General features: G+C 48.3%; 1 protein-coding gene across 1 annotated transcript in view; it reads left to right on the forward strand.

The window, feature by feature from the left end:
• The first annotated feature begins 1,006 nt into the window (after nucleotides 1-1,006).
• The window catches only part of LOC144754215 (E3 ubiquitin-protein ligase TRIM39-like), a 189,130-nt gene continuing 162,438 nt past the window's right edge, over nucleotides 1,007-27,698 (forward strand). Inside the window, exon 1 of the mRNA XM_078641800.1 lies at nucleotides 1,007-1,545. Within this exon, the coding sequence (XP_078497926.1) occupies nucleotides 1,129-1,545 (417 nt within the window). The 5' untranslated portion in view covers nucleotides 1,007-1,128. The remainder of the gene's footprint in view (nucleotides 1,546-27,698) is intronic.

Below are 27,698 nucleotides of genomic sequence, written 5' to 3' on the forward strand. Positions count from 1 at the left end.
TCAGCCACCCATCCGTCCATCCATCCTATGCATCCATTAGGCTTCCAGTCCAACCCTAAACAATACTAACACAAACATGCTCAATAGAAACAAAAACGTAGATACTTAAAAAGCTTTGTGTGTGCTATATGAGAGGAAAACAGCAAAGAATTCAAATAAAAATGAAAATCATAATAATGATAGCACAACAGGTAACTGACTAGAGCTTTTTTTAAATACACCGCGATGTAACCTTCATTTGTGGCCTAAGGGCCAGAGCAGCCACCTTTGAAGCGAAGGAGTCTCGAGTCTCGGCGTCGGCTCAATATCCTCTGATTCTGGACAAATTGCGTCATCTCCCCGTACCTACAATAAAGACGTGTGTTTGTGTAATGTAAACTCTTGCTATGTAAAGCGCTCCAATGCCTGCGGGTCGAGTTTGCGCTATCTAAAACTGCAAAAACACTAATTGAAGCCGATTCCTGTGTCTGTTCTGGCAAGTGCTGAGCAGGTTAAATACTCAGCATAACACAGAGGTGTAAAATGAAACTTTCTGTAATTACTGGCAAAATAAGTGCTACCCTTTGCGACTTCAGTAACGGAGACACTGTGCTCTAATTACGGAGAGTCCGTGTAATTAATGGGCAGGGGTCGCCCTATTTTACACTCCTGTATGTTCCCCTTTTCTTTGTTCGTCTCCAGCTCTACCTTTTTCCTCCTTCGTTTTATGTTTTACTTTTGGTACTTCTCTCCCTTCTCTTCCTCACGGTATTAAAAGAGTAAGAGACAAGCATTACAGCGCGTGTAATCAGAGAGGAGCGGCAGAGAAAACAAAATGAACTAGACTAGCACATTACAGACACCCGGGGCAATGCTGTGCTACACCATCAGCCAATAGGAATCAGGAGCCTGTCCACCAATCCGAGCCAGCGCTGTACTCAGCAGCCGCACCCAAGGGAACCTGCAAACTGACGGCCAATCAGAACCTGCGCTATCCATTTGCAGCAACCAATGAGAGCCAAGCCAATCGAATCGTTGGGTTCCAACGAATCGTTGGGTTCCAACGATTCGAGTTCTAAGGCGCCGACACTTTTCAAAACGAGAAATCAAACTTTGTTTAAACCAAGGTTCGTTTAATTTCCTGCTGCGATGATGGATTTAGCAACTCAGCTCTGGAACCTCAAGGAAGAGGCCAGTTGTTCCATCTGTCTGGAATATTTTAAGGATCCTGTGATTATTGACTGTGGGCACAACTTCTGCCGCTCCTGCATCACCCAGAGCTGGGAGGGAAGAGATGAAAACTTCCCCTGTCCACAGTGCAGGAAGATATCTTCTGGGAGAAACTTTCGACCCAACAGGCAACTGGGGAACTTGGTGGAAATGTTAAACCAGCTTCATCTCCCCCCAGTGAAGCCCCAGGGGGAGAATCTGTGCGAGAAACATGAAGAGAAGTTGAGGCTGTTCTGTGCAGAGGATCAGAAGATGATATGTTTGGTCTGCCGGGAGTCCAAGGAGCACAAAACTCACTCAGCAAGTCCAATAGAGGAGGCTGCAGAGGAGTGCAAGGTATGTGTGGGTGGTCCGGAATCGCAAGTAAATATATTCCTTGCGCCTCAGAGGCTAAAAGTGATGTCTGTGTATTTGCAGGGATCACAATACATCCTGGCTGTGAGTTCCATAAAGTAGTTACCCAGAAGAGCAAGTTGTGTATGTGAGTGGTCAGGGCTTTAGAAGTAAAGCCACCCCATGAGCCCCAAAGAGGAATACAAGTAATGCATGTTGGTTTTCTGGGATCCCAGGTTGTACACTATGAGCTGTAGGAGAGTAGGATCTGCTTCCTGTGGTTACCCCCACTTTTTGCTGTGTTTCACTGGTTTTTCGACTTTAGTCTGGCTGTGGCCCTGCTAATCCGGACCACAGCCCAGCTGTTCTCTCTCTAAATTGATACCATGTACTTTAGGTACATCCCAGATTGTTTACTGGGTTATCCTTGTGAGTCCCTGTATATGGTACCTTAGGTACCCAGGGCACAGGTACCCCATAGACCTACCAGGGGCTAATGCATGTATTATGCCACCCCTGGACAGCCTTCCAAAATGGCACCACAGGTCTGCACTTGCAACCTGGGTAAGGTGGTGTAAGCACCCCTTACTGGGATTATATATATATACTTACACACACACATAGTAACCTATAAGTCACTCCTATGGCAGGCCCTGACAATCCTGAAGGTAGATTGCTTGGTTTTGTGTGAGAGGGTGCCTTAGCATGAGCTGAGCCCCTCGGCAGCTTTCGGAAATATCTCTTTATAGCTCTTCTATGATATAGCCATATCATATACTCTTAAGTGCATTATAATCCTCGCTCTTAATGCTAACTTTGGTTTGGCTTCATCAAACATGTCGTATAAGGTGTACAACACTTTGGAATACTACCCCTCTCCAGTTCTGGCAGCGGGGGTAGCATTCCACCCTTCTAGAGGGAGAAAACATGTACACACTGGTATACCCAGTTAAAGTTTAAAAGAGCCTCAGCCTCACAAAATGGATGCTGCTGCTACAGACACGAGTCTGACCCCATAGCCATGTCTGAACTGGGGTGGCAGATGGGCTAAAGAACGGTGATGGATTAAACCCAGATCTTTTGACTGGGTGTGAGTGTTTGATTGGTTCAGATGCTCCGTCCATTACCACCCCCTTTTGTACCGCTTTTGGCCGCTATAAGTGTGGCAGGGTATGCTCAAACGTGAGTCCCTTGCTCACTTTGCCACTGGATTCAAGCAAGCCGGGCTGAAGACGGCTGTAATGCCAGAAACCGGTCCTCGGAAGCTTGTTTCCGGTCCAGGGAAGGCATGGCTTGGCAGTCCGGGCTGGACTGTTCCCATGAGGCACAGGGTCAGACTGATTTGCATATAGCCATGTCCGAACTGGGGTGGCAGAGTGGGCTAAAGAACGGTGATGGATTAAACCCAGATCTTTTGACTGGGTGTGAGTGTTTGATTGGTTCAGATGCTCCGTCCATTACCACCCCCTTTTGTACCGCTGGACGGAACTCCGGCAGGGAAGGCTTGGACAATAGGTTTCCTGTCCAGGGAGGTGCTCTCCCCAGACAGACTTTAGTGTATTGGGGCAGGGTGGGCTGCATTCAGTGAATGCTTTTGTGACACTGCCTGGGCCACACAAGGTGCTCCATGCATTTCCAGTTCGAACCGGTTGCTGGGGCACGCTGCCCCAGCTCTGGCGCGAAACTGGACAAAGGGGAAGGGGTGTAACCACCCCCACCCCTGGCCCTCCCATAGGTGGGGCTATAGAGCTAGTCCATCCCCTAAACTTGGTATAAGTATAGGATCCCAGTCCCTAGGACTTTAGATTACCCTGGACAAAACTCTGATACATAAATCTTGGACCTTTGACATTACATATCGACTGCAAGACGGAAGAATCTCCCTTGTGGTCAAGGATTGACCATCCTGTTCAAACAGGCACCAAGAAGCATCTTTGCTGCTCTGCGTTTTTGAGGCTCCCGCCGGATCCCAGGAATCTGCGACACAGGACACGGACTTCCAGACATCTCTGACGCTGACCCGAGCTCCCAGCAAAGCTGAGACCCGTTGCGGACACAAGAGACGTGGGACCGGAACTCCTGGACATCCTGCATTTTTGCATCTGCACCTAATTCCCGAGGTATCCCAAAGTTGTGAATTAGGTTATATGAAGCCCTGCCCGATCACCTTTTGCACCAACGTACAGAGGCCAGAACTCCATGAGTGACCCGTGAGTCCCCTTTCTTCACCGCAGCTCGAGGCTCCTTTGCGGTTCCTAGTCTGTTGGCTAGTGGCCACCCACGAAGGACAATCCTTTGATTCTTGAGCTTTCCTGGTTGCTCCAGATGTGCTCGCACTCCTCTCCGAAGGAGGAGTCCCCCAGACCTTGCTGGTCTGAACCAAAGCCAATCTTGTCATCTTATGTGGATTGCTGGTGCCAAGGCTTGTTAGGTCCAATCCAGATTCTGACGCTGCAGCACTCAACATCCTTTGTGGGACAGCTCGAATCCAGCTCCTGGTCATCGTCCACGCCTCTTGCTCCTTGTGGCTGAAGAGTCAAGCTTGTACAGGAATGTACAGGAATTTATATAGCGCAAATCACCAAGCGGTTTCTAAGCGCTTGCTTAGGGAACCCGTCCTGGTATTCCCCTGTGAGATAACCCCGGCAGGGTATCCGCAAGGTGAAAGCCAGGCATCCCGCCGCGAGGGGCCGTTGTGGAGATTAAGCAAGCTATTGCCCAGAGTCGCAGAGTGTGAACCCGTGAATCGAGGAGGCACCGGAGCGAGAATTGTCGAGTCCATGGACATTTTAGGACTCAAGACCCCGCCGAGCCGGGAATTGAACCCTGGTCCCGGGCTGACGTCTGCTTCCAGGTCTGCCTCCTCTAACCAGTGAGCCACACTTCTCCACTTCTTTCACCTGAAAACACCGACATTGGTTGGCATCTTCCAATCGCCATCCTGGTCATTGGCAAGTGACCCAGACTCTGTCCCCTCTGCTTTCAGGTTCTTCAGATCTCTGATCCACCCTTGGATTCACCCGGACACTTTTCCTCTGGTCGCCTGGAGCACTTCTTCGCAGCTCTCCATTGGAATCGACGAGGAAACCCGACACCAAATGGCACCTATGCACCCAGCTTCCCTGGGTGAGGTAACACGAGTACTCAGGTGCTCCCGTGGGTCTTTACTCTCGAAGTGTCTAAGTCTAAAAGGGTTCCATCGTAGTTCACTCCTAAGTGTCCTTAATCTTTAAAATTGTAACTTGTTCGTTCTCATAGAAAGTCAATAGTGATTCGCGGCTGAGTTTAGACACTGCATGCGTCCCCCGTGGGTCTCCTGCGTCCTAACCTTGGGTGGTTCCTGGTTGCCCCAGCGGTTCTACAGGCCCTAGGCCTGCTTTCTAACGTTCACGCGGTTCTTATACCACTATTTTAGTATATGTTTTGTGAGGCCCCTATGATAAAACTTATACTGTGCAAATTATCGTATGCTAATTAAGTTCCTTGTACTGTACTTTTACCTCTGACCTCCATAAAGAGACCAGATGGGTTGTGTTTAGAATAAATACATATATATTTGATATATACCTTGTGTGGTGTACTTTCATTTGGTCATTCAAGAGATTATTACTGGTAAAACAAGCTCCTTTACATTCCTTTGAAGATTTAGCCTGAAGGCTGTTCTCCCCAGCTACCACTAGGATAGCTTTCTATAAAGGTTGACTTTAAACCTACCAGCAATAAGGGTTGTTTGGACTGGTGCAAGGTGCCCACTAGCATAGTGGACATCATATACCTGGCCAACTTCTCACATGAGCTCATAGAAAAGATTGCAGAAGATCACCACATATTTCTATGGGTGTTCACGGATCATAATATACTTTGGGTCCGCTGTTGAATGCTGCTTAAAAACCCAATGAAAGTTTGTTGGTGTTTAGTGACCACAAGTGAATATATTTTGTATTTGGTATTTATTAAGCGCCTATATCACCCGTAGGTCTCATAGCGCTGACTAATACTCAGACAGAGAGATCAAGCAAAATGGGTAGGCTGTGCTAGAATAGCCAGGTTATGAGGGATCTACGAAATTTCTTGTGATCGGTTTCCAAGCGGAGAGGTAGAGGCAGTTTGTTCCATGTTTCTAGCGTAATTCTGGAGAAGGATCTGCCACCATTTCTGATAGTACTGTTAGGAGGTGTTTGCTAGAGGACCGAAGGGTTCTTACAGGTAGCTGTATTGTTAGTTTAATGGCTAGGTATTGAGGGTATTATGTACCAGACAGCAGAGTTTGAACTGTATCATCTTTTTGACTGAGAGCCAATGTATGGTCTTTAGACTGGGTGCTGAGGGTGATCGCGGGGGCAGGTTCAAGACCAGTCTCAACGCAGTATTCTGCAGGACCTGGAGCTTGGCAAGATGTTCTTCGTTAATGGAGGCAATAAGTGAGTTTCCATAGTCCAGGCAACTGATTAGTCCCTGTACTAGGGGCATGCAAGAGGCTCGTGGAATCCACTTGCATATTTTCCTGAGACTGCGCATGAGACCGTATCTAGTGTGTACCAGCTTGTTTATGTGGTCTGACATGGAGAGTCTGCAATCTATTATCACCCCGATATTTGCGATCAGCTGTCTTAGAAGGAGGGCAGGGTCCCAGAGAGGAGGGCCACCAGTTGCTGGTCCATAGTTTTGGGGCGTCCTCAAAGAACAAGATCTCTGTTTTGGTGGCATTGAGGAGCAGATGGTTGTTTGTCATCCAGTTGTTTATGGCAGTCGTACAGTGTTTGAACCCTTTTTTGTATTAGAAATGTCCGGTCCCAAGGTGATTAATAGCTGCGTTTCATCCGCGTATGACACTGTTTGAAGCCAAAAGCTTTGATTAGCTTGGCTAAAGGGGACACGTACAGGTTAAAAAGTGTTGGGCTGAGGGCGTGGCCAAGATGGCGGAGTGAACGGACGTGTTCCTCCTGAGCTCCCGTGTCCGCCTCGGCCTTGAGCCCTGAACCTACGCCTTTCTCCCCCCTGATCGGCCCGGAGGTCCGGGTACGGTCGGGAAAAGTGTAGGGGCACAGCTGAGAAACGTTCCGGTGCCCTCCCCGGCGGAGGTGTCGGGTGCAGCGGGCCCGATTGTTGGTGCCCGGGCTCCCGCGGCGGAACGACCCCGCCTGGAGACCTGGTTGGTTGCCGCTACCATAGACCCAGTGGCTGCTGCGGAAGGTCTGCGGCATAAGGTGTTGCCAAGAGAGGGACCGAGGATACCGGTGATCCAGGACCGCTATCGGCGGAGCGGCTCGAGGCCGATGTGACGGGCCCTGAATGCGCCCCCTGAGCTAATCGAGGCCGCGGCTGAGACAGTGCTGGAGGAAGAAGCAGGCCGGGTTCACTGAAGGCAGCACTAGTGCCACGTCCGGTACTGGCGAACACTCACGAGGGGCACGGAGGGACTTTGGCGCCTTCCTGGCGCTGTGCACCTGGATCCCCGGTCGCTGATTGGCCTCCCGGAGGTGAGAGGGGCTCGATCTCGGGCTGGAAAGTGCGCGAGGCCGCGGCTGCGGCCTAGCAGGGGTCACCCGGCGGCGGGGGACACCAGTGAGACGGTGCCTGAGGAGCAGCGAGTCCGACGTTCAGTGTCCTACCCTGAGCACGGCAATATCCCTGGCCGGGGATAACGGAGCCGGATTGCAGTGAAGCCGTGCCGCGAGCGTTACCTCCCCCCGGGTCCTGGCAGAGGCGCCCCCGGGGTACCGAGGCGAGAGCAGAGTGACCGGGGGCACAGCGAATAACCAGCGAGTTGCACCAGAGCTGGCAGAACGCAACTTCGGCAGTGGGCTGGCATAGGTGCAACCCAGGGTCTACGGGAGGCCCCCCCCCCCCAGAGCCCGACTGTTGGTGGCGAAGGATCCTCGGAGCCCCGCAGATAGCACCCGGAGACAAGGAGGCACGGGTTGGAGCGGCCGGGTCGGGTTCCCGGGTGCTGGGCCCTGACCAGAGCTTTCCCCTTCCCCCATGACTTTGGCAAACGAGGTGAGGAGTGAGCTGGAGGGGAGCACAGGGACGCGGAGTCCCCAGAGGAGTTGCAGACTGCCCTACGAGGCGTGCAGAGTTGGCGACATATCACGCCGCAGGGGCCTGGAGTGCACGACAGCGCCTGACGCCTGGGGCGCGAAGGGGCTGGTGGAGAGGTCTGGGGACCAATGAGCTGCGTGGGGTGAACGGCGGCCGGGGGCCCGATTCGGTGTTGCGGAGGCCGGCAGGGACAGGTCCACGTAGCGGAAGCTGACAGGAGCTCACGCCAGAGGCAAGAGCTTGGGCGGAGGACGGCCTGGCAGGGACCTACTGTGGTGCACTCACGAGCTCTGGGAAGAGAGGACAATGGCTGGGCAGAAGGGCGGCAAGGGCAACAACCGCACACTCACGGAAATGCTCAACAAACCACCTGGCAAGGGGGACAAGCTCTCAACGCAGTCGGGAGGGGCATGCGGATCTCAAGGAGGGAGCAGCGGAGAACCCCCGGTGACCAGATCTTTTCTGGAGTCCCTCTTCGGGACACTGAGAGACGATTTTCAAGAGTTGAAGAAAGAAGTGGCGGGCGAAGTCCGTGAACTGCGCAGGGAGGTGGAGGGCCTCGGGGAGAGGGTGGAATCAGTGGAGAGCTCGACACAAAGACAGGAGGAGGAGATTACGCACTTGCAGCAGGAGGTACTACGCCTCAGGGACCAGCACATAGACCTTCAGCAGCACAATGAAGATCTGGAAAACAGGTCAAGGCGGAACAACATTAGGGTCCGGGGAGTACCGTCCACGGAAGAGGCCTCCGGCATAATGACTTACTTGCAAGAGCTATTTCGCGCCGTCCTTGGCGAACCTGACGATTACCCCGTCAAGATCGATAGAGCTCACAGAGTGGGCCCGCAGCGGCGGGCATCGGGGCCCCCACCGGATGTCTTGGCTTTCCTTCCCGACTTCCCGTTGAAAGAACGGATTATGTACGAGGCACGGAAGAAACAGACTATAACCTTCAGAGGTCACCAGATCTCGCTGTATCAAGATCTAGCGGCGTCTACGCTCCAGAAGCGCAGGGCATTCAAGATTGCGACGGACTTCCTGAGGCAACACGATACGCCCTACTCCTGGGGACACCCTTTCCGCCTCATATTCCGCTGGAATGGAGAGTCACACCAGCTGCGGTCTCTCCTGGATGTCTGTGCAGTGCTTGGGATCACGGCAGGAGAAGAAGACTCATCTACGCCACGGGGAAGGGGGGATTCGACTGACGGAGGCTGGCGGAGAGTCTCGAGACGCAGGACGCAGAGAGCCTCACAAAGGCCGGCCTCGCCCACGATTAGGTCCGGGATGGCGGACGCCATACGAACAGCAGCCGAGTCCTCGGTGGTTGAAGAGGAAGTGGTGCTGACCGCATAACTTATCTCCGGGGGGAGATTGACAATGCATTTCTGATGGAGCGGGCTTTTGAGGGGGGGTGGGCGCGGGCAGGCGAGGGAGGAGTGTGAGTGGCAAAGTCGCCCACTAAGGGAACTCACCACAGACTTGTCCGAGAAGGGCAGGCCTGGGACTACTTGGATTACTGACGGTTGGTAAGGATGGGTTGGGAAGTTAAAGTTGGGGCTGGGGGGAAGGTACTCCAGGGGTCGGGGAGTTGGGGTTCAGGGGTTGCGGGATCCGGGTGGGGGGGGTTCGGGGAAGCTCTGTCCGGTGTTGCTGTAAGATTCGCTCCATTTAGCCAGACCTCACGGGCCGACCTGCAGGCAGGATTGGCGCTTGCTGTTTTTGCCCGTCAAACGCTGAAGGGTTACATTACTCTGTTATGGCTGGATTGAAGGTGGTGACTTTGAATGCGAAAGGGCTAAATAATCCCACGAAACGTAGGGCTGTTCTTTCCATGCTGGAGGCCTCCCGAGCGGACATTTGTCTGCTGCAAGAAACGCACTTGCTGGCTGGGGATTGTCACAGGTTACGGTCCCGCTCCTTCCCCACACAGCTCTTCTCATCTAACAACACTAAAACGGCAGGTGTAGCTATATTGATCTCTAATTCTTTCAGGGGTGAGGTGCTACACAAATTAGCCGAGCACAGGGGGAGATTGCTAGCGTACAGATTTAAGTTGGGCCCTTTGCAATTCACGGTGGGGTCTGTCTACTGCCCGAACGAGCGTCAGGAACATTTCCTCCACACTACATTGAGGGAAGTTACGGCCTCACCAGACAGGCATCTCATTCTGGGGGGGGACCTGAACCTAGTATTTGATTCCTCACTGGATAGATCAGCGCAGCGCTTTCCACAGACCGGGGAACTGTCACCCACTATGAAATCACATTTATCTGACCTTGATCTGCACGATCTTTGGAGAGGACTCCATCCCACTGATAGGGACTATTCTTATTTCTCGCACGCACACAAAACATATGCACGGCTGGATTATCTGCTGGTCTCGGGCCCAGTTCGGGACATGGCCACTGCCTCTGAGGTAGGGGTCATCTCCCTATCAGATCACGCTCCGGTCTCAGGGACCTTCCTGGTCCCGTCGACCCCGGTTCAGCGTGGAGTCTGGCGCTTGCGAGACACCCTTTTGCACAAAAAAGTAGTGGTGCAGCGTATTACGGAAGCAGTGACTGAATTTCAACTGCATAACTCTAACCCCGACACCACGTTGGCGACTCAGTGGGGAGCACTTAAGGCGGTCCTACGGGGAGAATTTATAACTATATCGGCGGCTGAAAATAAAGAAAGGAAAGTTAAACGGGATGAACTCACGCACAAAGTCAGGGAATTAGAGCATGTGCATCGACGAACGGGGGCTCCTAGAATTTGGAAGCAACTAAAGGCGGCGAGGAAACTCCTGTCGTCTCTAGACTTAGACAGAGCTGAATATGCGGCTCTTCGTCTGAAGCACGCTTACTACACGGGAGGGGACCGCTGTGGCAGGCTGTTGGCGGCTAAGCTCAGAATCGCACACCAATGCCGTCGGGTCAAAGACCTGGCGGTGCCAGGTGGGCGCACGGTCAAAGAGGACGTTGACATAGCTGAAGCTTTTCGACAGTTCTATTCTGATCTCTATGCGGACGACGGCGCGACGACTGGAGACCCTGAGAAATATCTGGACTCGGTGGCTCTCCCGTCTCTCGATCAAATACAGACTGACCACCTAGACAGAGAGATTAGAATAGAGGAGGTTATTACAGCGATCGCTAGGCTGAAGCTTGGGAAGGCTCCGGGACCAGATGGATACACCACCCTCTTCTATAGAACGTTTTGCACTACCCTGGCCCCAATATTGACCAAGCTGTTTAACTCTTTCGACTGCCCCGGCGCTATCCCTCCGGATCTCTTGCACGCCACAGTATCGGTCATTCCGAAACCGGGGAAGGACAGGGCTCAGTGTGGCTCGTACAGGCCGATTTCACTCCTAAACGTTGACCTCAAAATCTACACGGGGATTCTGGCTGCAAGGCTAGCACAGTATCTCCCCGGGCTGATTGAACCGGACCAGTCCGGCTTCGTACCCGGGAGGCAAACGGTGGATAACACCAAGCGGCTGGTGCACGTATTGGAGAAGGCTTCGCGGATTCCTGGGGAGAGGATGCTACTCTCAGTCGATGCCGAGAAAGCATTTGACCGGGTGCACTGGCCGTATCTTGAGCGAGTGATGGCGCGAATGGGCATAGGGGAGAAATTTAGGTGCATGATCTTTAATTGTTATAAGTTCCCGTCTGCAACGGTGCGTGTCAATGGCTGCGGATCGCAGCGCTTTTTTATTGAGCGCGGCACGAGGCAGGGATGCCCGCTATCACCTTTGCTCTTCGCTCTCTATATGGAGCCCTTTGCCCAGAGAGTGCGACAAAACCTAGATGTCACGGGAGTGCGGATGGGGGGTTATACCCATACGGTCAGCTTATATGCAGACGACGTAATTTTTGCGCTGGAGGATCCGCGGAGGGCTTTACCGGCGTGTATGGAGGAGCTTGGGGCCTTCGCAAGAACGGCCGGGTTTAAGATGAATCTGGGGAAATCCACGGCATTAGACATCTCCCTGACACCTGGGACGAGACGAGAGTTGCAGAGTCGCTATCCACTGAGATGGTCACGGGAACATGTGCCTTATTTAGGCATCCTGCTTGCTCCCACGCTACCAGCGATGGTGGCGGTTAACTATGAGGCGTTAGGCAAGAAGGTGAAAGAGGAACTCGGAAGGTGGAATAAGGGGATGATATCGTGGCTGGGCAGGATAGCAGCGCTGAAGATGACTGTGCTGCCACAGATTTTGTATCTCTTCCGGGCACTTCCGCTGCAGCCCCCTAAAGGCTGGATACGGATGATGCAGGCCGCTTTCTCCCACTTCGTCTGGCAGGGCCGTAAACCCCGAATGAGGAGAGTATTGACGACTCTAGCGCCGGAAGCAGGTGGACTGGGTGTCCCTGACCTTCACAAATACTTCCAGGCGTCACAGTTGAGGTACTTGGTAGAATGGAGCAAGTGGGAATCGGACAAGCACTGGCTCTTCCAGGATCAGGCAGTGGCGGGCCGGCCCTTGCAGGAAATCCCATTTTTGCGCAGACAACACAGACCCCCAAATCTTTATGCCTCCTATGTTACTAGGGTGCCGCTGAGGGTGTGGGATGCCACTAGTGAACTATTCGAGCTTACCTCGTTCCCTTCTCCGTTCACTCCTATTGTGAACAACCCGGATTTTACGCCGGGGACGGAACCGGGGGCCTTTGCGCACTGGCGAGAGAAGGGCTGTAGAGCTCTTTTTCATATGTACGGAAGGGATGGGATCCTCCCCTTTGAGGACTTTAAAGAGAGTTACCAACTGACCGAGGCAGATAGGATGCGGTATTGGCAAGTCAGACACTGGGCACTACACCCGCAGGTACGGGACGCGGCGGACAGGGCTCTGCTCCCTTATGAACGATGGATGGCAACACGCACATCGGATGCGAAACTGATAACGGATCTGTATAAAATGCTGCAGCCTCCTTCTACACACATTTACAATCCGGGTAGGGAACGATGGAACAGGGAGTTGGGGAGGACGCTCAGCCACAGGGAATGGGAACACATCTCATACCGGGCGCGACATTCTGCATATCACGTGGGGCTTACAGAGACCTTCACCAAGGTGTCGACGTACTGGTATCGCACCCCCGAGCGCCTGCACGAAATGAATAGGCTTATAGATTCTACATGTTGGCGCGCTTGTGGACACACTGGGACACTGACACACATTTTATGGGACTGCCCACTTCTACAGGACTACTGGAGGGAGGTGCTCGATGAAATTGATAAATGTTTTGAGATAGAATTACCCCGCTTCCCGGCCTATACTTTACTGGGCCTGCCTAATGCCTTAATGTTCCCGCTGAAATCCCGGAGGGGGAGACACATTGCCATCGCTTTGGGCTCAGCTGTGCAGAACATTCTAATACACTGGCGCACCTCCACTATTCCCTCGATCACGGGTTGGCTGCATAGGCTGTGGCACGTACTAGGCATGGAGAAAATCTCGCTTACACTGGCTGGGGAGGTCGACCAGTTCGCGGAGTTGTGGCAACCATTTCATACTTTACTAGCCACTGAATTCAAGGAGCTTACGTGCCCCAGATACTTGAGACTCCTTAGGCTTACACCACCGATCACTTGAGCAGCCAGTGAGGAGAGGGAGGGGTGGATACGCCTGTAGGGTACGTAACGGGAGAGGACTTAGGGGCTCCAGAGCTCCATTTTTGCAGAACACCGGACGGGGAGTTAAGGGAAGGGGATGGGGAGGGCAAAAGGGACCGTTGGGGTAGTTTGTTATGTTAAATGTGAGATACAGTGGGATTGTTGTTTGCTTTATGATTGGTACTCGTATGCAATGCTCAAGGACGCCACCCATGGCGGCTCTTACCTAGCAAAGACTGTAGTACTCTGCAGGTTGTAGCGTGCTCTGGATGACGCATCAGTTTTTTGCGCTAGGAACTGTCTATGATTTCCTGTTTTATATCGCTGTACCACTGTACTTCTTTAATAAAAATACTTAAACCCAAAAAGTGTTGGGCTTAGGATGGAACCCTGTGGGACACCCTTGTCAATAGGTTGGCTTTTAGAAGAGAAGTCTCCTATTTGGACCTTGGATGAGCGGTCCGTCGGGTAGGCCTTGAGCCATTTCAGTGCGATACCCTCGCCACCAAATTCACATAGGCGATCCAGAAGGATGCCATGCGAGATGGTGTTGAAGGCCGCCGACAGGTCAAGTATGACCAGTATGACCGACTGTCTTGCATCAAGGAAGAGTCTGATGTTATCGACCATCTCTTGTATGGCCGTTTCAGTGCTGTGAAATGCCCGGAAGCCTGACTGGGAAGCGTCCAGTAGGTTATTGTTTTCCAGATGGTAGGTAAGTTGGTAGTTTACCAGTGATTCTAAGACTTTGCCGAACAAAGGTAGTAGAGATATTGGTCGGTAGTTGGCTAGCTGGTTTGGGTCCGCTGTAGGTTTTATCCGCAGAATACACTCTGTGAGATCTAAGCAAGAAGCTGTAAAGGAGCACCAAGTGTGTCTGTTTGAGTACTGAGATCACCGGTTGTATATCTGGAGCATCAGAATGGGCGGTAGCCCCTGGGCTCGCATGGTCAGCAGACACAGCAGAAGATGAGCAGCAATGCAGGGTGTAGTGAAGTACTCTTTTTTTTGTTGTTGTTTTTTTTGTTTGCTGAATGAAGCATGCATCCTTCGGGGACCCCATACAGGATGAATGCACGTTGGGCTAGACAGTGACAAAAGGCTCGTGATCCAGGTAGGTTCAGAGTCTCAGACCTGATGTTAAGTTGCCGGTCACTGAACTTGGGCTTGGGGGATCCGGGTATTTCAGTCTGTCACAGACAGTCCACCTTCGCGGTCCTTCAGCAGCAACAATAACGTTTATTCCTCAGTCCCGGGGGTATAGCGGTTGCCTGTAGAAGGAAGATTGCCATGATTACTGCCTCTGGCCTCTGCCTTTCTCTTCAGTGGTGTTCAGAGCTCCTTAAAGTTAAATGGCCTTTTGTGGTTTCGCTGTACGCTGATGATATGCTGCTATATGTCGGTGAGCCTGTTACGTATTTACCAGAATTACTGCGTGAGTACGATAAGTTGAAAGGTATTCAGGTCTAGGTATAAACTGGCCAAAGTCAACTGTGTTTCCGTTGACAGCTGGCACCCGAGAGGTAGAAATGGACTTCCCTTTGACGTGGTCGGCTGACCCGGTGAAATACTTGGTGGTATGGCTGCACAAAGATCCCGAAGTGGTGATTACTGCAAACTATGGCTGAGTCATTTCTAAAATCACCTACCAAGCGGCACAATGGGCTAAGTTACCCCTTTTGCTAGCGGACCGAATTGCGGTCATAAAAATGGCGATTTTGCCCAAACTCCTCTATTTGTTTGTTAACATCCCCATCCAACTGAATATCGCGTTGTTTAATATGCTGCAGTCGTCCCTGCTAACTTTTGTATGGGGAGGCAAGAAGCCCTGATGTAGATGGAATGTGCTGGTACAACCATTCGACCATGGGGACATTGAGCTGTACTACAGCTGTGCTACTTGTGCGCGCAGGCTGCACATTTTTATTTATTTATTTATTTATTTAGCGATTTAGAGAGCGCCTGGTGACCCGGAGGCATCCCCGCGCTGTAGCATTTGTGGAGACCAGAGGGGAGAGGGGACTTTATTTTGGGAACAGCAGCGTTTTCAATTTTTTCCGGAAAAGGAGATGGCTGGGTTCCAGCCTCAGGGGGCGAGGAAGTGAGTTCCATCCTGAGGATGCTTTTACAGAAAAGCGTCGACCGCCGGTGCGTGCCTTCCTGTATCTGGGGACGTTGGCCAGACGCTCATTGTTCGAGCGTAGGGACCTGGGGGCCTTGTAGGGGGTAACCAGGTCTCTCAGGATAGCAGGGCCGAGACCGTTGAGAAGTTTGTGTGCGGTGCACAGGGCCTTGAATTCTACCCTTTGTCGTATTGGAAGCCAGTGGAGGGCCTTGATCGCTGGTCTGGCTGAGACTCTGGAAGGGAGATTCATAAGGAGCCGGGCAGCTGTGTTTTGCGTACGCTGAAGTTTAGCCATAGTGGCTTCAGGAGCTCCCAGATAGACCGTGTTGCTGTAGTCTAGCCGCGCAAGGATCAGGCCTTGGACCAAGAGTTTCCTAGATAGGGGCGGAAGTAGTGGGAGGATCTTGCGGAAGGAGCGCATGAGACCAAAACAGGTGCCTGCTGTTTTGGCTGCTTGGGTTTTCAGAGACAGCTCGGGTTCCAGCCAGACTCCTAAGGTCTTAATTACTTGTTTCGGGGTGGGTACTTCCCCGAAGACGTCTGGCCAGACCGAAGAGGGGATGGTGGTCCATTGCTTGCCCAAAAGCATGACTTCTGTCTTTGATCCGTTTAGCTTGAGCGATGACTCGCACATCCAGTGGTGAATTTGCTGGAGGCCGTTCGGCAGATTGTCTGGGTGATTGTCCAGATGTGAGAGTGAGACGACCAATTGCGTGTCGTCCGCATAGCTCACTATCTTAATCCCGAAGGGGGCGACGACATCCTCGAGGGGGGCCATGTAAGCGTTAAATAAAGTGGGGCTTAGTGATGACCCCTGGGGGACTCCGCTCGCAAGGGGGAGGGAGGCAGAGTGGGAGTTGCCATCCCATACCTGGAACGAGCGCCCTGAAAGGAAGGATTCTATCCATGTGAGCGCCGAACCTGCGAGCCCTGCCACGGCCAGCCGATGGAGTAGGACACGGTGGTTAACCGTGTCGAAGGCTGCGCTGAGGTCCAGGAGGATCACTGCCACTGACCCTCCTGAATCCAGGATGCACCTTGCCTCCTCGAGGACAGCGAGAAGGGCGGTATCTGTGCCGTGGCCCGGGCGGAACCCAGTTTGTGACTGCCGCAGAAGGTTGTTGGTACTTCCACAGCGGTTCCAACCGCACACTGCAATTGAGGCAGATTCTGTGCTCCCGGTGCCACTGGTTGCAGCTGCATTGTTAGGTAGGAGTGGGGGGCCGTGGGCTGAAATTAACCCCGTTCAATGCACGGCGTGGAAGTCTTTGTATAAGAGGGCGCAACTGGATTATCGCTACGCCCCAGACCTACCGCTCGCTGCACACCTGGACATTTCCACTACACAAGAGCAGGCTGCCTTGAATACTCTGGGAGAGGTGGGGATTACTCCACTGGGTGGCCTATATAAGCAGGGCCGGTTCCGGTCGTTATCAGACCTACAGGATGGCTTTGACAAGGGTATGATGTTGAGGCTTACATATGTACATGTGCCACAGGCGGTCCGAGCTATTTATCCTGACTATCCAGCACAGCTGAGAACGCTGCTGGCGCTACAGGCGGTTCTAGGAGGAGAGGGACGTAGGGTTCTGATAACTAAATTGTATAAAGTGTCACTTAGGGAAGGGGACCTTATCAAACTCCCTGATACAACAAATGGAATACTGTATTGGGCACCGCCCTGTCGATAGACGCTTGAAAGTTTTGCTGTGCGCTGACTGGTCGCCTGACGGCAAATTGCAACCTCCGCATAATACACATCAGTTATACCACACACCACTTCAATTGCGGAGATTTGGTTTGCAGGAAAGTGCATACTGTGTGAGGTGTGGGCAGGCTGATGTGGATTTATGCATCTGCCTGGAGCTGTGATGGAATGCATACATTCTGGGTTCAGGTCACGCAAGTGCTTACTGATGTGCTGGAAACTGTGGTATGTGCGCCGGATGTCTGCCTACTGGGTTGGGTGCAGAAGCTTAAGCCATGCAACCGTAGACTAGTCTCTGTTTCCACTTTGTTTGCCAAGTGGGCGGTGGCGCAATGCTGGGGTGCTAAAACTGTCCAGCCAGTGAAAAAGTGGGTCCAAGACTTGCTATATTATAGGGAGCAATTGGGAACCTATGCAGAGGAACTACCCGAGGCCTCGCGCCCTAAGGACTTTTGAGCTCCACTCACGGGTTACCTGCTTGGAAATCCTGATTTACCCTAGACAGTTGTAATGAGGTGCTAGCTGTCTGGGGGGGGGTAGGATTGGGACTGTCATTGGGGAATGATATGCGTCAAGATGTATAAATTGATCTGGCTTTCAGAATAATGCTCACAGTGCCGGGAATTGGGGTGGTGAAGCAAATGACCCGACTAGGGTCACTCAGGTTACTAAACCTCCTCTCGGCCATACCTATATAAATGAAGATTCAGCCAACCAGTAGAGAATACAACAAGCAGTTTATTATTCATTTCTGCAGGAAGAGTTCATTACAGCCTGCATCAGTAAATGAGAGCTGAGGGACTGACCCCTCACCACGACAGCATACAATACATATTCATCAGAAGTCCTCCAAACCACACCCACATGGCAAAGTTACAAACTTGGACAATGAATAAGGGAGTGATTTAGGGATGCACCACCATCTGAAAGGAGTGCACTTTCTTATTTGAATCTGAAGGTCATTCTACACAGGCCCTGCTACTGACGCACGGGCAGAGCTCTGAGAACAACTGCTTACACAATCACTGGGGCCTACCTTTTCACAGTTTAGAGCATATTTTAGCATGACTGAGCTATAATACAAAATGGCTGCTACCCATCCAAGACTAACCTATATTCTAAACCATTATTATAGCTCAGTGGGTTGTATATAAATATGACAACCACTGCTATATTTAGCTCTACAAGGCTAACCCAAATAGCGTAACATAAAGGGCATAACCTATGGATTATTTTTTAAACCAACAGACCGTCCTTCTAGCCTTATAGGCTAAATACAGAAGTATAGGTGCTGTCAGGCAGGGTCTGGACCATACGTAAGTGGAAGGGGACACCTAGGGGCATGCAACTATATATGCATGACTAGGGCAAGAACATCCGGACACAGCTACTCAAGTCCTTGAATATGCCTTTGTCAATATCCATGGGATTCTAGAGTCTTTTCCTCATCATAATATTATTTCTGGCATTAGGCTCACTTATTGAAACAGATGGAGTGAGCCTAAGCATACAGTTAGGGTAACAGGATGGAAACACCATTTGCACGCATAATCAACAATTGAAAATAACTCCTGCACTGACTGCTAGGGAAAAGGAGTACTTTTCATTTTTATGGTGACCTCAGACCTCATAATCACAGGGTAGAAACCAAGAACCATTTTACTTCATGAATGACAGAAGCTAATCTATGGAGTCTCTAAATGGCAGAATAAACAGTATGGGCATAATCAGGAATCCTAACACAATGGCTACAACTTATCATACAACAGGCTCCTTCCCTGTCTGCATGGATGGTGTCTAACACCCTACAACTTTTGAGGAGCATCAAACCCAGTGTCTTGGAGCCATGTGATAATACAAGTCTGGATATCTGGTGTGGCATTAATCATTGCCTCTACTACTTTAATCAGGTGGCGAATACATTGACTATTTTACATAGGTCCTCAAAGTGGCAATATGCCAATGATAGCATCTATAAATTATGACATACTACATCACAGTATCAGTCTGATCAACATCTGCTGTATCTACAACTCTCTCTAAAGATAAACTTCTTCATTGCAGCTTGTGATCCTAGTGATAATGGGATGGAGAAATATTGACTGGAGGCAAAGGGAAAGAAACATAACAGAGACCTGACCAGCCGTTTAACAAGCTGGACATAAACTTAGGCATTTCAGACAAAATATACATTGAGTGTATAAGCATGAGTGAGCTACATATCATATTCAAGGTAAACATATATTTGCAGCAACTTCTTCCAACTGAAATACTCCCAAATACTTTCAGCACAGAACTGGGTTGCTGTATCTATTACTAGGACAAATATGACTTGCTCATGGGGAACACTCTGCTAATGGAAAGACATAAAGTACTCCGTATTGCTAACCATTGAAAACCAACACTTCAAATTTTCTGTTGAGCCAGGAAGTATTCATGCTTTCTCCATTACGTTCAGGCAAGCGCCTAGATGCGAGGTGCCTTTTTCTCCGCCCTTTTCTCAGGATGGAACTCTGATGCAACACACTGTACTCTACTCTAATGCGTCCTTATAATCTAATTTGCTCAACTTAGGATAGCAGCATGGGGATAGATATACACTATCATAAGTGAACATACCTAGGCCTCTCACCTACCCACATATTGGAGGAGTAGGAACAAAACCAGATCGTCTTTGTGAGGTACAATGGGGGGCAATTCACATGCCCTACAACTAGCAGACTTTTAATTTTTAAACTTTTTCGGTCTATTAGACCATACAAGCACATGTTAAAAAAACATTCCCATTGTACATTTTGTCGACAATTGTTTTTAACACACTGTTTGGGTATATAAACACAATTTCATGATCCATTCTAAATATACAATTAAAAGCTAATTACCCGCATAATTACAATACAAAAAATGTTTTACAAACATTAAAAGTAGGCAAATTAAAACCTGTTAAAATCCTTCAGTCGCTATCCTTACAGTTACAACATTCGAGTTATTTGATAACTCATAATTCCACCAAATTTGGATTTTCAAGGTTAAGAGAAAATTCATCACTGGGTTATCACAGTTTTTAAGTTGTAAATGCGAAAATATATCAAAAATTTACTGGAAGTACATAGTGGGCTATTACAATTTCAACCCAATTTTAGCTCTTATAACATTCACATTAAATAGGAATCTGCTTACTCCAAAAACCACCAGTTGCGTGGTATCTGTCCTCATTATACGCTCGGGCCTCTCTGCAATGCCTGATATTCAAATTATTGCAGAGGGGTTTGATCCATTTTTTCCTCAGAGTGTCGTATAAAGGGCAAAAAAAATGTGTAAGTAATCTTCCTTGACCTTAAACCCATTTGTGCATAACATGCACTTATAGTCTTTATCATCACGATTATTGCCCCATTTGGATTTAACGGTTCAAACTGAGCTATATCTTCAAACAGGAGAAATGTTGATGTTATAAAACCCAGACTAGAATCATGTAGCAAATTACTGTTGATGTAAGCCCAAAAAGATGACTTTACTAACTTGCTACATGCTATGGTCCGCTCTAAATGCTCCTCCCAATAGTGAAGTAACCCTATTTTTTCTAACCAAGTTGACACATGTTGAAACCATGGAATAACCTTAAATAGTCCAATGCTCATAATCTCCTGTAGGCCTTTTTTGTAATATAAAAGCTCCGCTGTTGACCAGATTCTTACCCAAAATAAGAGGGGGCGTAATAAAGTGTGGTTGTCAGTTTGTTTAAAATTTAAATCCATGTCAACTGGAATCAGAGGTGTCCTACTTGGAAGAGTGAGTCATTTCTGAAAGAAATTATTTTCTCCAACTTCAAAATTTCGTTTACAATAGGGCCCCCATATTTCTGCTCCATACAAGGCGGCTGACTGAGCCTTGAATTTGAAGACTTCAATGGCAGGAGATACTGCCTTTGAGGTATCCCCCCCCCATGCTTTTTTATAATAGGAGTGGAGTTTTGGAGCAGAATTATTCTATTTTTTTCCAGTTGTGGCTTCAAGGTCAACTTTGTGTCTAATGTGATGCCTAAATAATTAAAATTATGTACATACTCTAGTTTTTGACAATTTAGCTCTAGAGTCTTTTTAAAAGATCTGAGGATTAATGGATCTATATTTAGTCTTGCTGGAGCAATACGACTGAAAAGAATTAATCGGATTTTGGAGTCCGCTAGGGCAGGGCTCGACAAATCCGAAAAATGGTACTAGTCCTGCAGGTCTAGTACCATGGAAAATCGCCTCGACCTGACTGCAATCCACTTGACCTCCGTCCCTGAAAACGGAGCAAAAGTGACAAGATACCAAGATTTAAAGGCATCTTTTTTGCTCATTCCCTTTATGAGCAATAAAAATGCCTTTAAATCGTGTTATCTTGTCACTTTTGCCCTGTTTTCAAAGACAGAGGACAAAAGTTAGTTTGACTTCCTACTCACCAGAAAGGGCGAGTAGGACCTAAAAATACCTCGTCCTCATCCATTCTCCCTCGCAAATGCGAGTGGATTTGTCGAGCCCTGTAGGGGTTTGTGAAATAAGAATAGTGTCATCAGCGAAAAGTAACGCTGGTATTACTTCGCCTCCCAACCTAGGTGATTCATTTTTGCAACCTTCCAAATATCGAGGAATGTTATTTACAAAGAGGCTAAACAAGGTGGGTGCCAATACACATCCCTGTCGTACTCCCCGTCTCACCGGTATCTGCTTGGTGAGTTCCCCCCTCGGCCCCCATCTCACTCTGGCATCATTTCCCTCATGGAGCCTAATTATTTGGATAAGCAGTTTGATTTGCATCCCCAGATCTTTCAGACAAACCCATAGCAAGTTCTTGTGTACCAAATTGAACACGGCCTTTAAATCTACAAAGGCAATATATAAGCTACCTTTTCTTACATTTATATATTTCCAGCATATACACATAAATCTGAAGACTTGATCAATAGTGCTAGTTTTTTTCCTAAACCCAGCTTGATATTACGAAAGTAAATCAACCTCTTCAATCCATGCAGTTAAACTAATTAAAATATGCCTAGCAAATATTTTCTGTGGAATATCAATCAAACTAATGGGGCGATAATTTGCCGGATCATGCCGATTTCCCTTTTTAAAATTTTTGACTATTTCTGTCCCTTTCCATGTGTCTGGTATTGGTTCAAAATCAGCTACCGCTTTACAGAGGCAATTTATGTAAGGTCCCCAGACTCTCATATCCTGTTTTAGAAGATCACCAGCGATTTTGTCTGGTCCTGGTGCTTTGCCTAATTTTAACTGACTCCAATACTAATAATGTGTCATCAAGGCTGAAGTGCAATTTATCTGCCTTAGCAATGTTCTCCATATCTTCTGTTACCACAAGGACATCAACATTAATTTCAGAGTAAAGGGCAGAAAAATGTTTCACCCATGTATTTTCATCAAGGAATACATCTTTTTGCATCCTTCCTGACCTATTCCATTTGGCTATCAGGTTCTAAAATCCTGCCTGGTCCTTGGCTTTAGCCGCACAAATTAGGCCTGACCAGATCTCATCATCCCATAATCTCTTTGCTTCCTCTAGGGTCTGTTTATAATTGTATCTTAGCCACCCAACAGCTCCCATTGTACCAGGGGTTACTAAAATTATTCTTATAAGTTGTTCCTACGTTCCCCTCTTTAAGTATTTTACTTAACACTGGACCTAAAGCATTTACCAGTACGCCATGCAGGTCCAACATCTGGATTTGACCTGTAGATTGTTCTAGGAATGATGCAATAATATCTGCAAAAGTAGTATAGGTACTATTCATGGCTTTAGTATTCCCTAAGATTTATGGCCACTTTACAGCTCGATTTATTATTACTTATTATGATTTCATCTTCCATGGTACCAATTTCCTTGGTACCGGTTTGGATGGGAAGAAAAAATGTTGGTAGTACCATCAGCCTCAAAGGTCGATGGTCACTCTCCATTCTAGCATCAATTTTTAAATCGACCAAGTGGCTCCAAAATCCTAGTGTCACCAGTATAAAATCTATATTTGTTCAAGATCTACCTCTGCAGAAGGTATGTGCATTTGGTCTGTCAAAGGGTAACCATCCATTGCATGATCTCAGACTATGACCCATTGTAAACTTTAATATTTGGGTCACAGCAACCGAGCACTTCTCCTCCTTATCGCTTTCTATAACAGGGATATATGTACGCCATATCTTCGCCCTCGAACAAATTACCAAATCCCAATACAGGTTCAAAATTACAATTGAAGTCGCCTCCAATTATAATGCTTGGTTTGTGTCCTAGTGTATCTAAAAGGAGTTCTAGCTGGCTTATTACTGCTGATTCACGATGAGCAGCGCCTGGTCAATTATAAATGTTAAATAAAAATAAAGCCTCCCCATCCTTTGAGACTAATTTTAGTCACAATATATCTCGGAACGGTACATTTAGTGGAATGATATTGATTTCCAAGGAAATCCGTATCTATATCACACACCCCTCTCCCCCCGAAGGCCTTATTTATTTATTTATTTATTTTATTTATGGGTTTGTAACGCGCCGGAATCACACCCGAAGGTGTATCTCCGTGCAGTGCTGTAGGGGGATGCAGGTCCAAAACTGGCACTAATACTGAAACAGAGTTGTCTTAAGACTTTTCCTGAAGGCTAAATGGCTAGAGCACTGTTTGAGGGAAAGGGGGAGGTTGTTCCACAGACGTGGACCCATAACAGAAAGAGCGCGTCCTCCCTGTCTAGTCTTGTTATGTCGGGGAATCTGCAGTAACAGCTGATTACTAGAGCGTAGGTTACGAGAAGGGCGATGATGGACACATTTTTCGGCCAGATAGGGCGGCCCTAGGTTATGGAGACTTTTGTGCACCACGTAGCAGGTCTTAAATTCCACCCGTTTCCGGATAGGAAGCCAGTGGAGCAGTTTGAGAAGGGGCCGGGAAGGTGTTCTGGGGGGGGGGCATTTGTCACCAGGCGTGCCGCGGTGTTCTGTAACACTTGGAGTTTGTTTAGCACGCCTTCATTGGCCGCTAAGAGTAGACCATTACAGTAGTCCAGGCGACTCAATACGAGGGCCTGAACCAGGGTCTTCCTTGTGCTGTCAGGGAGAAGAGGAAACACTTTCCGAAGGAGGCTGATGACATAGAAACAAGACCCCACCGTGGTGTTGGCATGATGTACAAAAGTGAGGTCATGGTCAAGACGGACCCCCACACTAAATGTTTTGAAGCCAACTCTATGTGGTATTTCTAATAACCAAGTCTCCTGTAAAAGTATAATGTCGCTAAACTCTATGTATTCATTCCAGGCTGTATCAACTATATTCCTCTTTAGACCTGCTATGTTCCATGATGTAAAACATAAATTCGAAGTCTCAATCCAGTCCCTAATCAACATTGGGTCTCTTCCAATATTTCTATTTGGTGAGTTGGGGTCATTGCTTCCTATTTGGGTAGCTATGTACACCTCTGTGTCTGACACCTGCAATTTCTGGATTCCCTCTGCTATTTCTAGATTTATTGTTTCATTTGGCCAGTCCCATGATAGATCAGGCTGGTGGGCCTCCCCTATTAGTACCTCTGGGGCAGTTCCCCTAGCCATAAAATCATTTATCCGAGATACTGCTAGAGCATCCCGCCTGCAATATGAGAACTTTAGATGTCAATCTAGATCCTCTAGGGATGACAATGCCTCAAAGCTATTGAATAGTGGGACTATAGAATCAGTGCCAATTACATTCCCTCTCTCCGTGGGTCTATAAAAATATCCCAACGGTAGCACACTGATACTAGTATTCCCTAGAGTAGTTTCCCCTTTAATAGCTAAAATAGCCGTGACCATCTTTGGCCGTCTAAAATTTACCACCACACTGTCGCCCCTAATATTCTTCCTAGATTCTCTCACCCATCCCTACGCACCATCAAAATGTCAGCAGCTCTCAGTAAATTAATTTGCTTAAACTTTGCTAACCAGTCTACCGTCTTATTTCTTAAGTTCACCCAGTTCTCATTCTGGTCCCTCCTAAGGGCAGGTACTCCACATACGGGCATGAGGCAAAAGGTAACTTTAGGACATCATTATTTGAAATTAGGTCTGTACCTTTTGGACTGTGTAGAACAGGTTTCCCAGTTTGATTGCCTGATCTAGCGTGGACTGTATCTCGAAAAACAATCTCGTTCCGCTGGGGTTCGGTGCTAACCTGTGTCCCATCTTCTACTGTGTCCACCCTGTCGTCTCTCGTAGTCTTGGAATGTAGCTTTGTACTATTTCCGGCCACATTGCGCCTCATATTAACTTCCAATTTGGCTGATATTGGCCCGTTGCCTCCCTGTGCTGTTAATAACGATGGATCTCCATGTATTTTTTTGTGTCCCTCCCTCCTGGGCGCAATAACCAGAGGGATAACTACTGTTATTCCAAGATCCTATGGCTTTTTGCAAATGTCCCAACTTCTCTTCCATGGACTTCAGAGCCACTCTAATATGATCCACTAGCTCAGATAGCATTGCCTCCTTAGCAGACTCAAATGATCTTTTTACAATTCGTTCGAAGTCACCATAGGAATTACATAGATCAGGGAGATTTTGGTCATCACTAGCCTCTGTCTGGGTACTAACACTTTTCACAGATACCATTGATACATCAGTGCTAGGTTTAGATTTCACTCCTTGTACTGACCCCCCTGGGACCTTAGCCCTAGATTTCCTTGCAACTGGGATAACTTTCTTTTGTGCACACTTATCATCTCCCTTTTTCCCCAATCTCGGATTTTGCTTCCTTAATCTCGCTCCCATTGTCGGACTTGGTGAGCTATTTGAGCCATTTTGCCCTGGAGGTAAGGAGATGATAGAGCAATTAGATGTCAGCCCATCATATGTGCCTGTTTGTATAGATACCAATGGAAATAGATGCGGAGTCCCTGATGACCTAGGAGAACGCATTTGGGTATGTATCGGTTCAAGGGATAGACGCCTTTCCACAATTTGAATATCATGGTTTAGTAAGGATTCTGCCCTAATGATAAAATCATCCGATGTAGCAGCAGGGCCCTTGCGTTTACTCCTAATTCAATCAGCACCTCTCTACGCTAAAAGAGTGAAAGCAGCATTTAATCATATACTGCCCTTATTTTATCTGTGTCCCTCCTTATACAGGACAAACATGGCATAGACCTGCTCAGTTGAAACAATGGCGGTCCCTATTAATGCGCTCAGGTGAAATAGGGATACTCCCTATCCGGGTATGGATTTGATGGTGCTCCACTAGACAGAACACTACTCCAAACAGTGCCAGCAGGACAGTAAGAACGGTCACACAACTTCACTTTTGTCGGACAATTTTGAATGCTAGGGGCGGAGCCAACAGAGGCTGTTCCTCTTCCATGGCAATTTGGTCAAATGAGAACATTAACTGAAACAACTGAATTGAGTCACAATTCAACAGTGAGCACAAGGGCAAATGATGCCAGGGTCATTCAAAAGCCTCCCTGGGAGACTTTTATTGTCCATCTTACTATAACAGTTGCTCTTCCTCCCGCGCTGGGGCCTCCCAGTCTAGGCCCATCCATAAATCCAACCGACATGGGGAAGGATCGGGGTGCCCTCCAGGCAAACGCCCACAAAGTCTAAATGTCTCAATATTTCAAGGCAGTGCACCAGTGTAGTCTTCTCATTTTTCAACATGGGCACCACAAATGTAGTGCCTTTTGCTAATCTCAGATCCTCTGGTGCAACGTCCTTCCATTGGAGCAAAGAAAAAGGGGGGTGGCCAAAACTTATGGCCAACGGGCTTAAGGGACTACGCGCCGTCAGAGGTTTACCAGCACATGACCAGTGGAGGATGAAATGCCCGAACCAGCCCTGCCGTTCTCAACGGGGGTCAATCTCCTTTCTTTCACTCTTTTGCACTGAAACTCTTGTTCTGCGGTAAGTAGGGAACTAGCTCCTCCTTCTGCTGTTCAACACTGTCTGATGGAGCAAACAAGGTGCTTTAGAGATAACACAGATGTCATTGGCGGCGCACTAACGGTGCTCACTTTTCATTGTTGTCCAACCTTGCTGTTTTCTTGGTGCCAGGGACTGTAGCTGTTCTCACAGGTTCTGATTTGTCTGGTCATAATTCTGCAGGTTAGATTAAGATCAGTTTTCCTCTTTCTGGAAGATCCCGCAGATCCTAGTGATGTAGAAATGTTGACACAGTTGTTCGTTCCTTCAATTTCCATAAAAACTATTTATTTGCGTTTAACAATGGGACTGCAGGCAGGTGGACTGTAATCTTCAAAGGAGATGGCCAAAAATATCATAACTACGAAATTTAGTGACTAGAACAAGGCCAGCTGACTGTAACAATGTTCAATAACCTAAATGATGCCTGGGAAATAATAATCAATAATAATCAAATAAATTAAATGGTAGAGATACAATGAATGATCTCTTCCTACCTAGATTCGATCACATGTAAAACATGTGTCTTCTATTCATCTACAACCAACGGCAACCCAAAAAAAGTTACGAAAAACAAAGCCTTTTTTGGTTTATTTAGCCATCTTCTTAAAAAATGAATATATGTCGTTTTTTCTTCTTTTTTCAAAAAATATATATACACAACCAATATACTCAATACAAACACACACTATATTTACATTGTTGACAGACTAACATATATTTTGGACCTT

Source organism: Lissotriton helveticus, chromosome 5_1, assembly GCF_964261635.1.
Source record: "Lissotriton helveticus chromosome 5_1, aLisHel1.1, whole genome shotgun sequence".
Lineage (NCBI taxonomy): Eukaryota > Metazoa > Chordata > Amphibia > Caudata > Salamandridae > Lissotriton > Lissotriton helveticus.